This window comes from Balaenoptera acutorostrata, chromosome 14, assembly GCF_949987535.1.
Source record: "Balaenoptera acutorostrata chromosome 14, mBalAcu1.1, whole genome shotgun sequence".
In the NCBI taxonomy this organism is placed as follows: Eukaryota; Metazoa; Chordata; class Mammalia; order Artiodactyla; family Balaenopteridae; genus Balaenoptera; species Balaenoptera acutorostrata.
Genome location: NC_080077.1, coordinates 27,623,474 through 27,640,252, shown reverse-complemented (window position 1 = coordinate 27,640,252; position 16,779 = coordinate 27,623,474). Strand labels below are relative to the sequence as shown.

General features: G+C 39.0%; 1 protein-coding gene across 3 annotated transcripts in view; it reads right to left on the bottom strand.

Moving 5' to 3' along the window:
• The window catches only part of MAP3K5 (mitogen-activated protein kinase kinase kinase 5), a 221,842-nt gene that overhangs the window by 35,940 nt on the left and 169,123 nt on the right, over positions 1–16,779 (bottom strand). For all 3 annotated transcript variants that reach the window (XM_007190926.3, XM_028168712.2, XM_007190925.3), the window contains 4 exons: positions 13,159–13,292; positions 5,428–5,555; positions 4,638–4,774; positions 3,622–3,727 (listed from right to left, as the gene is read on the bottom strand). In XM_007190926.3, the coding sequence (XP_007190988.2) occupies positions 3,622–3,727; positions 4,638–4,774; positions 5,428–5,555; positions 13,159–13,292 (505 nt within the window). The remainder of the gene's footprint in view (positions 1–3,621; positions 3,728–4,637; positions 4,775–5,427; positions 5,556–13,158; positions 13,293–16,779) is intronic.

The following is a 16,779-nucleotide window of genomic DNA, read 5'->3' as shown; positions in this document are numbered from 1 at the left end:
GCCAGGTTTATCTTTCAGACCTCATCATTACATGACAGTAGCTCATGTTCACAGTCATACACGACTCCACATGTCTGCTCTCAGCTTAAATCAGTAACATTATTGGAGGAAAGCATTTCTCCTGGCGAAGGATAAGGTAACCACGCTCTTCAAATCACTACCCTTAGGAGAAAACTGTTATGATTTCTCTTCATTGATAGCTTCCCCCAAAGTGATCATTTTTTACAATGTAAATAAAATCAAGTGATTGTTTAGAAAATATGTGTTGAAGTCTACCACTCTTTTTTTTATCTCTGGATCTAAAATAGACTTAATGAAAGAATTTAAGCTGTACTAATATCTCAGTAGGAATTACAATTGACCAAAAATATAGTGAATTTTAAAAATTGGACAATTCAAGTAATATCTTAATAATAAATTATGCAATGTTTTTATTCACAGGTAATATTTCAAAGAGCAATATCTGCCAATTGTGTTTAATTATCCCCCATCGAGCAAGTGCCAAAAAAAGCAGGCTTAGCCATGTGTTCCTATCTGCTCTCCTTACTCCACAAGCACATGACACAATATTTAATATAAAGAGATTTATAGAGTTGGATAATGAAGATCAAGCCAATCTGAACATTAGCCCAAGGAAAACAAGTGAGAGTATTAACTGTAAAACCCATAGCTCATATATCTTCATTAAAATAAAAAATTACTTTAAAATAATCTGTTTTAGAATTTCTTTGCCACTGCAACCACCCAGGAGCCACTACAAGTTAGTGGTTAAAAGCTTAAACTTTGATGTCACACTACATCCACTCATTCATTTAGCAGATCTATACTGAGGGTCTACTATGGGCCACGCACTTAGAATATAGCAGTGGCTGAAACAGGCAAAAATCCCTGGGCTTGTACAGCTTACATTTTTGCAGTGGGAGACAGACAATAAACTATAGTACAATAAATAAATAAATTATAGAAATGTTAGTAAGTGATGTGTTAAGATAAAAAAAAAAAAAGCAGGGGATGAGGATCAGAAGTGCCCAGGAAAAGACTACCATGTAAACAGGGCAATCACAGGCCTCACTGAGATGACATCTGAGTTAAGGCTTGAAGGAGGTGAGGGACTTAGCCAGGCAGAGAGTTGGGAGAAGAGTGTTACAGAAGGAAAAGCATGTGCAAAGGCCCTGCAGCAGGACCCCGCCTGGTGTAATGAAGGAAGTGCAGGAAGGCCTGTGCAAGGTGGGAAGGGTAGGAAGTGGGTCTAAAATGTAATGGACTCCGAGTAGGTCTGAGCCTTGTCCATCATTGTAAGGACTTCAGTGTCTATTTACTCAAAAAATAGAAAGCCATTGAGGTCTTTGAGTGATAGGGCTTGATTTATGTTTTTACAGGATTGCTCTGGCTGTGGTGTTGAGGGAAGACAGTAGGGGTGAGAGTGGAAGCAGGGAGAACAGGCCATTGAGGTCATGCAGGTGAGGTGGGAGCTGTGGAAGGAGGGAGGAACTGGTCCAAATTTGGACACATTTTGAAGGCAGAGCCAATAGGTTTCCTTGGTGGATTGAGTTGAAGCATGAGAAAAGAGAGGCGCCGTGGATAACTCTAAATTTGGAGTGGCCAATTGAGACAGAGAAGAGGGTGGGTGGAACAGGTTTCGGGAGAAGCTAATTCATTCCATTTGGCATGTTAAGTCTAGTTGAATTGCAGCTCTTTTCGTTACTAGATTTGTGACCTCAGGCAAGTTACTTAACCTCTTTGAACCTTAATTTTCTCACCATAGACTGGGAAAATGATACCTAAGGATTAGGGTTGATACATGAATTTCAATGAAATAACATGTAGTACAATTAACAGGGATGCAGTAAGCACTCCATAGGCAGTAGTTGCTGCTGCCTTCCCTCTCACCAAATCACTAAGAAGTCACACAGGTCACTGTCTTTCAACTCAGTTCGTCAGAGGTTGCCTATACCTGTGCCTTGGCCAGGGCTGAGTTAGTGCTGTGAGGCCTGCACACCCCAGGCCCTCGTGATCAGCGCTGGAGACAGACCCACGCATATGTGTCACACACATCACATCATGTGAGGTCAGTGCAAGAAGTCCAAGCAAAGGGGTCCTGGAGGACTGCTTTACTACAACTTCTCTGGCGATTTAAAAAAAAATGTTTTAAAGATAAGCAGCAGATAGTAAATTAACACCTTGCCCAAATCAAGAGCCTGAAAGTAAGGATTTTCTTTGCAGAAATTACTGAGTCTTGGCAGCATCTAAAGTGACTCTTGCCAAATGGAGGGAGTATGAGGAAAAGAAATGTAAATATATTTAAAGTTGCTAGAAGGATGAAATTTATTTTGTTCAAAAAAATACATTCTAAATGTGTTTAATTCTGTGCCCTGAAATACCCACTGCCGTTGAGAGTAGGAATGGGGTCAGAGAATTTGCTGATTGAATGTTCTGAGGAGAAGCCTTACAGACTTTCTCTCTCTCTTCCTTTCTCCTTTCCAGGCTTCCAGAACAGATTCTTCAGCAAGGTGGAGAGAAAGATGGACTGGAGCAAGAAGATCAAAGCAAAGAACAAGGGGTGGATTAAAAATCTGAGTTATATCATTTACAAACACTTGTGACTTCCGGGTATGAAGTCCCTTCTCTCTCTCAATTTCTTCATCTGCAAAATGGAGGCCATGCCACCTCCTCACAGAATTCAGAAAGGGGGACATCTGGCCATTTTGCTTTATATTAGACCAAAGATAATTCATTATCTTTTTTTTTTTTTTTTTTTGGCCGCTCCATGCCACTTGCGGGGTCTTAGTTCCCCGACCAGGGATTGAACCCGGGGCCAAAGCAGTGGAAGCGCTGAGTCCTAACCACTAGACCGCCAGGGAATTCCCAATAACAAGAACTTAACATTTCATGAGAATCAGCAGAATAATGGAGTGGTAAAAGCTTGGAGTGGAGAGCAGGGTTGGAGTTCTAGATGCCCTCCCCATAACTGTTGGGCAGTCAATCTCTCTGAGCCTCTGTTTCCTCTTGGCTACTGTCACCTTTTTGGAAATCACTTTGTCTCCACCCTCTCAGGAGTTTGCTCCAGCGGCAGCTCAGTAGCTGCATTGCCTAATTTCTCAGGAAAGCTTTCTCCCCACCCTGCTTCTGAGTTAGTGAGTCACTTCCTTTTTCTGAATTGAAATCTTAGTTATTTATGTGCTGTGTAGGGGAACAGACCACAGGGAGTAAACAGATTAGGAAAGAGGGAACGCATAGTCCAAATGGGAAATGATTAAAGTATAAGTAAGAATCACTGAGAGGCTAGGCTAAAGAAACGTTAAAAAAAGGAATCTTGTTGGGATTATAGTGGTTGTAGACCAACCAGGAGAGAAGTAACGACATGAAAAGAAAAACAAATAACAAATTGAGAGTTAAAAAAAAAATCTTCAGCGGCATTAAGCTGGAGACTGAGCGAGTCATATAAATACGAGGTAAGAAATGGGCCAGATCAAATTCTCTATAACATTTTTCAGGGCATCAAAAGATATCAACGTTAATGTTGGTGAGAACACAGACTAAATTTACCTCTCACATTATGCTCAAATGCAGCAATTATTTCTTTAATTACATAAGGTCTCTATCATCATTGCAAAAACATACCAGTAAAAGTTTCAGTACATGGATTTATGCCAGCAAGCCTCTTTGATGTCCCGAAATCAGAGATCTTGAGAACACCACTATAGGTATTAATCAACACATTGTCACCCTAGAGAAGAGAGAATTTTAATCAAAAATGTTATCTTTCTTCCAATATTGTTTGTTGTTGGCTTGAAAGTCTAGTAAGTAAAGGTGTCCTTACAGCAAAAAGGACACTGATTCTATACTCTTCCTTAATAGTTAATCTCAGTAGTGAATTCTTGACACCACTTTCATTTACATATTATCAGTTCACAATCTGCTACTCAGGTCACAAGGTCAAACGAGGTTTACAGATAGTAGGGGCTATTTGTGTGTGATATGGGTATGATAAGTTAACGATATTTATAACTTCTCAATCACTTTACTTTCTTTTCTATGTTGTTTTACTTCTTTTTCTGGACTATTTAGGGGCAGCACAAATAAATGGGTATTTGGGTTGGTTTTAGGGTGTAAGATTAACTTACTTTCAATAGTCCAGACTTTGTCATAAATTTACTAGTTCTGAATTTTCCCTTTTTAAGGAGAATTTCAAAAATTATCTAATTTTAGTTCAACGCATGAGTATATGATACTTGTGAGAAGTGGGGGTTTTATTTTTTCCTTCTAACTATTCATCCACTAATTGAACAAATATTTACTGAGTAGCAAGGATACAAAGATTAACCAGCCTGTAAGCCTCTCGGGATCGAGGACCATGTCCTGTTTAACTTTGTTCTGCTGAGCCAGCCCCACAGGGCACCTGAAACAGGGCCAGGCATAGAGTGGAAACTGAATCTTTTTTGGTTGAACACGGTTAAGGGGTTTATTCCTTGAGTAGAAGAGATAAGACATGAATATCAATAACTGACTCAGGGCAGAGTGCTGTTTCTAGGATTTATTTATCATTCCAAATTAATACCCACAAGACAATATGACTTTTGCAAATAAAACAATTACTCATCAGGCAACTTACGAGAATGAATCCTAGTTCATCCTACCTTTATATCCCGGTGAACTATCTGATTGTCATGGAGGTATTTTAATCCTTCCAGTATTTGCTTGGTATAAAAGCCAATTGTTTGCTCGTTGTCTTTCAGTGGGCCCCATTTGGAACGAAGGAGAGCAGAAAGACTTCCTGTAAGTAGGGAGAAACAGTGGATAAAATCGTATCCAAATGAATTCTTTAAAGCACGTTAATAATGTAACATGAATTTAAGCTAACATTTATTGGTTATTAACAGTGGCCCGGGTACTATACTAGATACAGTACTTGGGCTCAGATATAAATAGGAAAGTGTCCCTGCTCTGAAGATGGTCATTATCAAATACAGTCAAAGACCACTCAGTTTGCTAACCTTAATCCAAGTCACGATGATTGATACAAAAACAGTTCTCATACTTATTTATTGTCCCCTAATAAACTGTAAGGTAATGTCATATGTCAAATTTTTCTGTACATTTACACAAATTAAGACCTGTAAACTAGTAAATCCCATTCAATTTTACTCCTCTTCAAAGCCCTAGAAACATATATTTTTTTTAAAGTAAGTTGTTTTCTGAGGTTTTCCTATACTTTATTTATTTATTTTTATTGAGGTATAGTTGATGTACCATATTATATAAGTCTCAGGTGTACAACATAGTGATTCATAATTTTTAAAGGTTATATTCCATTTATAGTTATTATAAAATATTGGCTATAATCCCTGTGTGGTACAATATATCCTTGTAGCTTATTGATACATAGTAGAAACTTACACTTTTTAAAGAAAAAAAACCATCTCTTACCCCCTGGGACCTGCTCCATGAAGATTTTAATGAAACCATTCTCACTGAAAGAGCCCAGATACTGAACAATATTTTTGTGCTTCAGATGCTTATGCAGTGCTATTTCTTCATGTAGGGGCTGGGAGTATCTGAAAGACATGCAAATGCCAGTGAGCTAATTTTGTAGCCAGACTTTTGTGTATAAATTTAAGCAATACAAATGGAAAATCCCCATATATGAAATCAAATATGACCATCTAAGGCCTTTATTTCTCATCCCATAAATTCTGTGAAGTTGGAGCCCTGGTAGGGTCTAAGGGGAAATGTGTCAGGTACTGTTCTAGGTCTTCTGTATATATTAACTCATTTCTCACAACAAGCCCATGAGAAGGTACTACTAAGATGCCCATGTTACAGATAAGGAAATTGATTCACAGAGAGGATAACTAACCTGCCCAAGGTCTCAAAGCCAGTAAGTGAAAGAGCTAAGATTTGAACCCAGGAAAATTGAAATCATCCACACAGCTCATTCTCCACATTAACATGACCTTCTATTCCACTGGCTTCATAAGTTTATTGTCCCAGGAGATTCTTGCTCAGGAAGATAAAAATTGCAAATAATTTTAATATTCATTCCAGAACTTACTGAAAGGCCCAGCAGCTCTTCAGTAGAAAACATAAAACCATTTATATGCCAAGCCTCCTTGATTCTATTCTATCCAATTCTATTCTATCATAATTTTTTTACCCAATCCTAACTGAGCCTCCATACTGAAAGACCAGTTTTAGACCAGACCTCAAAATCATGTACTTGGTATATACTGCTTTATCAAATTATAAGATGAAAGTGTTTTGTATTTCTGGAACACACAGAACAACACTTTTTTTTTTTAATTTTTATTGGAGTATACTTGCCTTACAATATTGTGTTAGTGTCTACTGTACAGCAAAGTGAATCAGCTATACGTATACATATAGCCCCTCTTTTTTGGATTTCCTTCCCATTTAGGTCACCACAGAGCACTGAGTAGAGTTCCCTGTGCTATACAGTAGGTTCTCATTTGTTACCTATTTTATATATAATATCAGTAGTGTATAGCTGTCGATCCCAATCTCCCAATTCATTCCCCGCTTCCCCTTTGGTACCCATACATTTTTTTTTTGAATTTTATTTATTTTTTATACAGCAAGTTCTTAGTAGTTATCTATTTTATACATATTAGTGTATACATGTCAATCCCTATCTCCCAATTCATCCCACCCTCCACTTTCCCCCCTTGGTGTCCATATGTTTGTTCTCTGCATCTGTGTCTCTGTTTCTGCTTTGTAAATAAGATTATCATACAGAGTGAAGTCAGAAAGAGAAAAACAAATATCATATATTAACGCATATATGTGGAATCAGAACAACACTTTTGATGATTATCTGAAGTACTATGAAGTTTGTAGGCTCTTAACAATCCTGAATATTAATATATCATCATATATTATATTAATATAATTATTGTATAACTAACTGTGGTAGGATGTCAGCATAAAGAGAGACTCAAAGCTATTCCCTAATTTTTTTCTGTTGTACAATGGAGGCTACAGGTATGAAAGGCATTAACCACTAAAACATAAAATACATGCTGCCTCGTAATTTGCTTCAGTTCTACGTGTAAGAAATGCTCAGATCTTATAATGGCAAATCCATATAAGCAGAATGGATTTTTCTGAATGCCAGTAAGAATACTAGAATCAGTTAGTATTGAATAATATATTAGTAGGTTACAAAAAACCCAAATTCATTTAATTAATTAATTTAAAAAATTTATTTATTTACTTATTTATTTATTGGCCATGCCGCCAAGCTTGTGGGATCTTAGTTCCCTGACCAGGGACTGAATCCAGGCCCTGGCAGTGAAAGCGCTGAGTCCTAACCACTGGACCGCCAGGGAATTCCTGCAAATTCATTTAATTTAAACAAACTTTTATATTCTGTGAAATATTACTCAGAAAGCTGCCAACAACAACAAAAAATTGACTTGTATATTAGATCTTTTACTAATTTTAGTTTTCTTTAGAATTGCTCTAGGAACTAAAGGCTGGTATTAAACTAAACCCCTTAACAAGGTATCAACTAGGGACAACACCATTTTGATTATTGCTTGAATGAGTTAACACAAGAAATACCAGTGTTACCAAGAAGATCCTTAGGTAATGACTCTCAACTATGAAGACATTTACAAGTTACTTTTTCCATGGAGTTTAAAACAATCTATTAACACTAGTTACTAAGATTGCTCTTGATATGCATGAAATAAAATAGTGGCAATATTGGGTCAATTCTATAGATTTGGTAGATCAAGATGACTAAATTATCTGAAGCAAGAGGCTAACTCAGTTTATGATAATTAAAGGGCTCCCACCCCTGACACTCTATTAAATATCAATCATAAATGTTTAAATATAAGATCCTGGAGAAACAAATGTACTACACACACTCCTCCTTATGTAACCAAAGGATAGCTCAAAAGTTACAATAATAGTCAGGATTCATCCTGGCTAAGAACTTTTCTCCAATATGGAAATGATTAGTAACACCTAGCAATTCTCACTAAATGTAAGTGAAAGTTTAAGTATCAAGCACTCAATTAGCATGAAATTATAATTTGTTCAGGTCAATAAGCAATGTTTGTCTACAGGAATTACAAGAAAATCCCGTTTCTTCTCAATTAGCTGTGACAATGGAAAGAAGAAATGGTACAGATAGAGATACATGCATTTAGCTTTGAAAAATTATTAAATCATATGTGTCTCCAGAGCACCTCTGCTGAGTCAAATTCCCACTACAACCATCCAAAGCAGTGGTTCCCAACCTCGGCTGGACATTTGCATCTCCCGGAAGGATTTCTAAAAATATCAATGCCCACGACCCACCCCAGAATTCTGAGGGGTAGGGCCTGAGTATCAGTATCAGTAAAGTTCCCCAGATGGCTCTAATATACAGCTGGGTGGAAATACCTGATCTAAGTTAATAGTTGAGGGGTGTGTAGAATGTTAGCGGAAGCCAACCTGAGATGAACAACTAGCTGGGACAGATTATGAGAGTGTCCTTAAAATGCACCAGCTCGCTCTTATGACGACTCTGACGCTCTAACAAAGCATTTTTAGAGTGTGAGGGAAACACAGAAGAAGCTGTTTTTGTTGATATGATCCTTCACTACAGATGGCAGTGGTTAGTATATGCTGGATTATGCATTATTCATACCCCCATTCTACCATCTTAGCAATTATCCTTTGTAACTGCTATCTTGTTAATAGCAACCTGAAAAAACCTCTCCAGGTCACAAAGGTGGAAATACCTTTGTGTGCTGTATCTCACAATAACATGATAGACTTCACTGCAATCTTCTTTTTTTTTTTTTTTTTTTTTTAAATTTTTTATTTATTTATTTATTTATTTATGGCTGTGTTGGGTCTTTGTTTCTGTGCGAGGGCTTTCTCTAGTTGCGGCAAGTGGGGGCCACTCTTCATCACGGTGCGCGGGCCTCTCACTATCGCAGCCTCTCCTGTTGCGGAGCACAGGCTCCAGACGCGCAGGCTCAGTAATTGTGGCTCACAGGCCCAGTTGCTCCGCGGCATGTGGGATCTTCCCAGACCAGGGCTCGAACCCGTGTCCCCTGCATTAGCAGGCAGATTCTCAACCACTGCGCCACCCGGGAAGCCCCCCAATCTTCTTTTAGAGGTAACAAAAAGATGTCCCACACTAGCTGTTCAAGAGAAGGGCTTGTCATGCCAAGTATTTTCAAACAACCCATGTTACACCAAATGGATCTTTATTGGTGTTGGTGTACTCTGTGTGTGCACAGTGGCAGCTTAATAAACTTAAGCTACAAAGATAGTTTTAAAAGTGGTTTCCTTCCAAGTACCTACTTAAATTTATCTGGTGGTGGGAAAGGAGGTGATGTTGCTGCAGATTAGTGAGTTTGCTGCAGCAATTTGATAGTGACAACCCTTTAACATTCTGTATTGCTTAAAAATCCACTCTATGTATATAATACTTAAGAACTTATAGGAATATTTAACAAAAATTTTAATATGACAAATTTATGTATATTCCCTTAGGTATTTAATGAATAGTTTCTATCACCATCACATAAGAATTCATATATATATATGTCTCATGAACTAACCAAGGGGAAACTGCAAAAATACCACAGAAAACATAAAATTGAATTTACTGTCTGCCTATCTAATATCCGTTCTTCCCTCTTTCTATGATCTTGTTTGGAGAAACAACTGGCCAACTTAAAATCTACGGAGTTTCTAGCCTCCTTTGTAGTTACGGGTGTCCACTTTTGGCCAATGAAACAGAGATAAAAGTATGTTGGACATTTCTGAGAAAATTTGTTTTCCTTTTTCCTCTTCCTGCTTGGAATGCAGATATGGATGCTGAAGGCAGAGTGGCCACTTGTCACAGTCATGCACCAAGGATGGAGACTAAGTATGGAGAAGCAGAAAGAGAGCTGAGGCCTGGGACACTGGATGCATGGGAAAGAAGGGTGTCTTTTTCAGATTGGGGTAATCAGAGAAGGCGTCTCTGAGGGCCTGAGAATTGAATTGGGACCTAACTGATGAAAATGAGGCAATCCTGCCAAAATCTGGGGACTGAGCCTTGGTGGGCCTGATGGACAGAGAGAGGACAGCATGGCTGCAATAGAGAAGGTGAGGCCCCAGAGGGAGGCAGATGTCTATGCTAAGGGTTCTGGGCTTTACACTGGTTACATGAGAATCCACTGAAGGTTTTAAGTGGTAGTGACACGATGTGATTTCAACTTGAGAACGATCTCTGTGCCTTCTCTGAGGAAGGGTGGAGTAGGAGTGGAGGAAAGAGTGAAGTGATCTTGGAGAGCCAGCAGTGAGCGGGCTTGAAGAGATCTTAGTTCTCCACCCAGAAGTCGAACCTGGGTAGCCTGGATGAAAACCAGGAATCCTAGCTGCTAGCCCACCAGGGGCTAGAGGCTAAAGCAAAGTTCCCCTGGTTCTTGTCCCCGTTTGAAAGCAAGAATGTTTCAAGGAGGCAAAAACTGTATAACAGGTACAAAGTTTATTATTAGAGACACAGCACAACAAGTGGGAGAGCACACTAAGAAACCATTTATTTATTTAAGACAGAAGCAAGGCAGAAATACACACCCAGAGAGAAAGGGTACAGGCGTCCTCTCTAAAGAGGAGGAGCGCAGTAAAGAGGTGATTTAAATCACTTATATAGGACAGTCCTTCCGGGTCCTTGTTTACCTCTGGCCAATTATCTTGCTTCTTTTTTTACACCTGACCTGTTCCCCAACATGCATGCACAACGTTTTGCTAAGATGGATTCCACTGCAGAGGCCTGTGGGTGCATGTCTACACTTATTATGGGGTGGTGCCCCCTCCCTTTTTGACCCCCAAGGAGGCTTCCTGTGCATGTGCAGACAGGGAAGTTTTCCTTGACCTTAGGAGTGGTCATCTTATCTCTTTACCTCAGCAGAGTTCAGCTCCGGCCACTAATTTTGTCCTCGGAGTGTCTAGGGAAAACAAGGCTTCAATTTTACTCCACTCGACAAACACCAGCTGTCCAGCCCAGGGGCCCATCTATCTCCTACCTCAAATGCAGAGACTAGTTATGAATCAGTTGCAGTAAGGAGTCTGGGTGGAAAACCCGAAGGCTTAGACTGGTGATGGGAAAGAGTGGAAAAATTCAGAAAACATTAGAGGTTGAGACAACAGTAGAACTTATGATGGAGTAATGTAAACCAAGACAGAGAGGAATCCAAATGAATTCTAGTAGCCTCAACACCTGGATGGGTGGGGTGAGATTAACTGAGACAGGGAATCCTGCAGGTCAAGTACATTTGAGGGTAAAAAATCCACGGTTCAGCTTGGGCCATGTTAAGAGGTTGGGTAAACACAGGAGTGTCCTTTCTGAAGAAAGCCGATCATGTGACTGTACCATGGTGGCCAAATACCGTGAACTTGAGGGGAAGCCAAAATAAGTCCATGATGTAGCCCAGCATTGAAGTTTGGCCGAATAAGAAATATTGTAACAAGAGACTCAATCCAATTCTCTCTCTTTCAGAGTCTGAATCCACAACATGTAGAAAATGTAAATAATTGATTGTAGGAGCAGCTACCTTACAAAGAGAAGCCATAAGAAAAGCTATGAGGCAGCAGAAATCATGAGATTGAGAGAAGAGAGAATTGTTGTTTGGAGAAACAAATGGTAGGACAGAGCACTGGAGCAGAGAGCAACAGATAACCCTGCCACCACAGCTGTTCTGCTCCCTGCACAACTTTCTTGTTCCTAAAAACCATTCCATTTTCCTCAAGGCCCCATTATGTGTGGTTCAAACCATTTCCTCAAATATTTCTTCTCCTTCTCTTTTCTTTCTGGTATTCCCTTTAGGTATGTCACACCTTTTGTAGTCATCCCACAGTTCTTGGATGTTCTGTTCAATTTTTTCAGTCTTTTTCTCTCTTTGCTTATCAGTTTTGAATGTTTCTATCGACATATCCTCAAACTCATTTCTGTTACAGTGCTTTTCTTTTTCATTCTTTCTTAGCATTTCCATCTCTCCACTTACATTGACATCTGTTCTTGAATGTTTTCTACTTTTTTCATTAGAGCCCTTAGCATATTAATCACAGTTGTTTTAAATTTGCCAGTCTGATAATTCCAACATCCCTGTCATATCTGAATCTGGTTCTAATGCTTGCTCTGTGTCTTCAAACTGTATTTGTTGCCTTTTAGTATGCTTTGTAAAAAAAAAACCAAAACAAACAAACAAAAGAAGCTGTGGAAAGCTGGACATGTTGTATTAGGTAAAAAGAACTCTGCTAAATAGACCTTTAGTGGTATGGTGGTGAGGCATGGGGTGAGGGGAAGCATTGTTCTATGGTTTTGTGAATTAGTCTCTGTCTTTTAGTGAGCCTGCACTGCTGGGCTGTGAACTTCACAAATGTTTCTCAGTCCCCGCTTCGGTGGAATAGGATGGCTAGAGTGGCCTGGGGTTGGGCACGTCTCTTCCCCTAGGTTAGTTAGGCTCTGAGGACACAGAGTTTAGGCTTTGGTAGAATAGTTTCTCTTGAGGGCAGGCCTCGTTAAGAACAGGTGTATTTCCAAATGGTTATTTCCCCTCTACCTCTGCCGGAAGCCTGGGGAAGGGGACCTTCTCTGACATTCTTTGTGAGGATCTGATAGGGCTTCTGCCCTACAACTGTGTCTCCAATGTGGGGGGGGGGATGGTTTGTCCTGTGACATCGCTTTTCCAATGGCTCGGAAAAAGTAGAGTTGTTGATTTCTCAGTTTGTCTAGCTTTCCACTTGATGTTTAGGATGGATTGCTGACTTCCAACGTCATTACATGTCTGACCAGAAATTGGAACCTCTGGTTCAAACCATTTCTGCTGGTGCTTATTCCCCATCTATCCAGATAATAAACCAACCATGATCCAACATAACCTGAGCCCAACACACACAGGACTATTCTCTTCTCTTCTCTTTGAAAGTCCTGTCCTTGTTACCTCAGAGATGCCATCCTTCCCCACCAAAGTGTTGTGCTTGAATCACTGAATGATGCAGCAGCTAAACCTCAGAGGGTGCTAATTAAAGCCATGGAGTTTTCAGACAGAGTTTCATTAATTAGAATATTACCAAAATATTTTTTAAAATGCTATTAACAACCGAAATACCTTAGAAAACAGCTTTCATTAGTCACAATTACTGTACCTGCTATCTCTCTCTGGGATTTCCTTAATGGCGATTCTGACTTGGTTGCTCAGATCTCGACCTGCATAAACTATCCCATAAGTGCCTTTTCCTAAAACGACTCTGTCACCATTTTCATCATATTCATAGTCATACTACAAAAGGAAAAAGGGGGAGAGAAGATTGAAAATTAGTTGCCGTCCACATTTTAAACATCAACTTTTTCCAAGAGCATTTTTCCTTATTTTATCAAATGGCTTTAACAAGGGAAAGAATAAGACGAAGTTCAAAGCAACAGCTTCAAGAACCAAAAAACAGACTCAACACAGAGCATAGTGTTTATATTTTCACAACTGTTATGAATAAAGGGGGGACTATGTATTTAAATCCATAAAGTTGCTTCTCCAAAAGCCCACTTGGATTTTTTTTACCCACTGAATCCTGGTTTTCATTGATTCTGGAGATGAGTATGATTAGCATCCGTGTCTATCAATAGCTATCACATCTCATTAACCTTTCTTTTGTTTTTCAGCTTTTGGTACTATGAAAGTATTTCACTCTCTGCCAGGGGAATAAAACCACTGAAAGGCTTTGCTTAAGAGGAAAATTTTGAGGTCCTACTGGTTGACAATAATAAAGTAAGGATTATTTGTACTTCAGCCCCGATTCCCAATTCCCCAAGATTAAAAAAACATTTTAAAAATAAAAAATGAAGGAAAAATTTTCAGTTTTGATGTAAAAAGGAAATATTTACAGCCCTAAACCCCAAAGTGTCAAGCGTGTCAGTTGAATATGGAAAATGGATCAAATGAAAGGGGTAGAGCGACATTTGGTGGGGACCTTCTCAGACCTGGAGGTGTCATCCAGAAAGGCACAGCTTTTGTTGTGAACTTAAACTACAGGATTCAGGGTCATCAAATGATCAAGCCAAGTGTCTGTAGAAACCCAATGTAAAACTACAAACCAGCAGGAGAGACCATAAGCACAAGCTCCTTCTTTTGTCTACATTTTGCTAGAGTATAAAACTGGCAGCACATAGCTAGGTTCAACTCACCGAAGGGTTTGAGTTAGCCATTAAAAAAACCCTGATTTCTAACATTCATAAACCTGCAAAGTTAACTTTAACACAAAAAAATAATCCAGAAGAGGAAAATGATCATGGATTTTGACAGTCACTAACAACATAGCCTTAAAATATACAGAGCTGACAAAATTACAGAGAAAATTAGACAAATATAAACCACAATAGGTTTTAATAGAACTCTTTTAGAAACCAATATATCTAGCAGACAAATTCAAAATAGAGACCCTAATGGCACAAATAACAAGTTTGGTATAACAAACACAGAGAGAACCCTGTATCCAGATATAAATTCCTTTTGCGCATATATGAAAAATATAAAATAATTAGTCACATATTAATCCACAAAGAAAATTTTGACAAATTTCAAAGAATAGCTGTCATAAAAACCATGATCTTTGACTATAAGATATTAAAAATATGACAGCCAAAAACTATGTTTAAAAACTATTACAGTTTAAAATTATCAAGGGATTAAAAAGTAAAAGATCATGGGAATTACAAAATAGTTGAAAAGAATGACAAGGAGATGAAAAATTTCATGGCTTTAAAGAATTGCATTAGATACAGCTACTATGGAGAACAGTATGGAGGTTCCATAAAAACCTAAAAACAGAACTACCATACAACCCAGCAATCCCACTACTGGGCACATATGCTGAGAAAACCATAATTCAAAAAGAGTCATGTACCACAATGTTCATTGCAGCTGTATTTACAATAGCCAGGGCATGGAAGCAACCTAAGCGTCCATCGACAGATGAATGGATAAAGAAGATGTGGCACATATATACAATGGAATATTATTCAGCCATAAAAAGAAACAAAATTGAGTTATTTGTAGTGAGGTGGATGGACCTAGAGACTGTCAAACAGAGTGAAGTAAGTCAGAAAGAGAAAAACAAATACCGTGTGCTAACACATATATATGGAATCTTAAAAAAAATGGTTCTGAAGAACCTAGGGGCAGGATAGGAATAAAGACGTAGACATAGGGAACACACTTGAGGACACGGGGAGGGTGAAGGGTAAGCTGGGACAAAGTGAGAGAGTGGCATGGACATATATACACTACCAAATCTAAAATAGATAGCTAGTGGGAAGCAGCCGCATTGCACAGGGAGATCAGCTTGGTGCTTTGTGTCCACCTAGAGGGGTAGGATAGGGAGGGTGGGAGGGAGACACAAGAGGGAGGAGATGTGGGGATATATGTATATGTATAGCTGATTCACTTTGTTATAATGCAGAAACTAACACACAATTGTAAAGCAATTATACTCCAATAAAGATGTTTAAAAAAAAAGAATTGCATTAGAAAAGAAAAATTTTAAATGATCAAGTTAAGTGGTCAGTCAAGAAAATACAAAAAAGAATATATTACTATCCAAAGACAGTATCAGAAGAGTTTCTGGTTTTGGCAATACAGTAGGCTAGATACGTGAAAATGTTGGACTTCCTTGGTGCCGCAGTGGTTAAGAATCCGCCTGCCAATGCAGGGGACACGGGTTCGATCCCTGGTCCGGGAAGATCCCACATGCCGTGGAGCAAGTAAGTCCGTGCGCCACAACTACTGAAGCCCGTGTGCCTAGAGCCTGTGCTCCACACCATAATGAAGACTAGCCCCTGCTCACCACAACTAGAGAAAGCCCCGCACGCAGCAATGAAGACCCAACACAGCCAATAAATAAATAAATAAATAAATAAATAAATAAAATTTAAAAAAAAATTATCACTTAAAAAAAAAAAAAGAAAATGTTCCTGTCCAAAATACCTAGATAAAATAAAATTCTTTTAATGCCTAGCCAGGCTTATAAAAGCATAAAGAAGACTTCAAGGAGCTAGAGATTAAGAGGAAAAGGAACACTAAAGGGATAATCACAAGAAATGATGTCCCCTGCAGCCAAAGAGGTGGGGATGAGGGAAGGGCTTTCAGACTTATTAATCTAGGGCAGAGGTTGGCAAACACTTTCTGTAAACAGCTATATATTGAATATTTTCAGATTTGTGAGCCATACGATCTCTGTGGCAGTGACTCAACTCTGCCACTGTAAACAGCCCAATCAAATGGGCATGGTTTTGTTCCAATAAGACTTTATTTACCAAGAGAGGTGGTGGGCTGGATTTGGTCTTTGGGCTACAGTTCACCAATTCCTTATCTGAGACTTTGGTCTTAATGCTCGTTGGGGACAGGAAATGAAACCTTGTGCCTATGCAAGGTGAAGAGCTGGAACACATAAAACCAGGGTCCTTGAGGACTGTAACATGGTGAGATGGTAGATTAGAAAAAAGTCAGCCCACTGCACTGAGAAAGAAAAAGAAAGCTTGTCTGTCTTAGACTAAGCTCTGAGTTGACAAAAACAAGTCTTCTCTGAATACTTCCAACCACTGGCTGATCCTCATGCTGTCTGAAGTTCACGTTTACACTTATAATTAATACCCGTAATTGGTCTTGAGCCTGGGAAATCCCTGGAGTGACAACAGAAACAAAGCAAAACATTTAAAAGGAAAACTCCCTTAATACAGGCTATGCAGGATTCTCACTGATAATGCACCACTGAAAT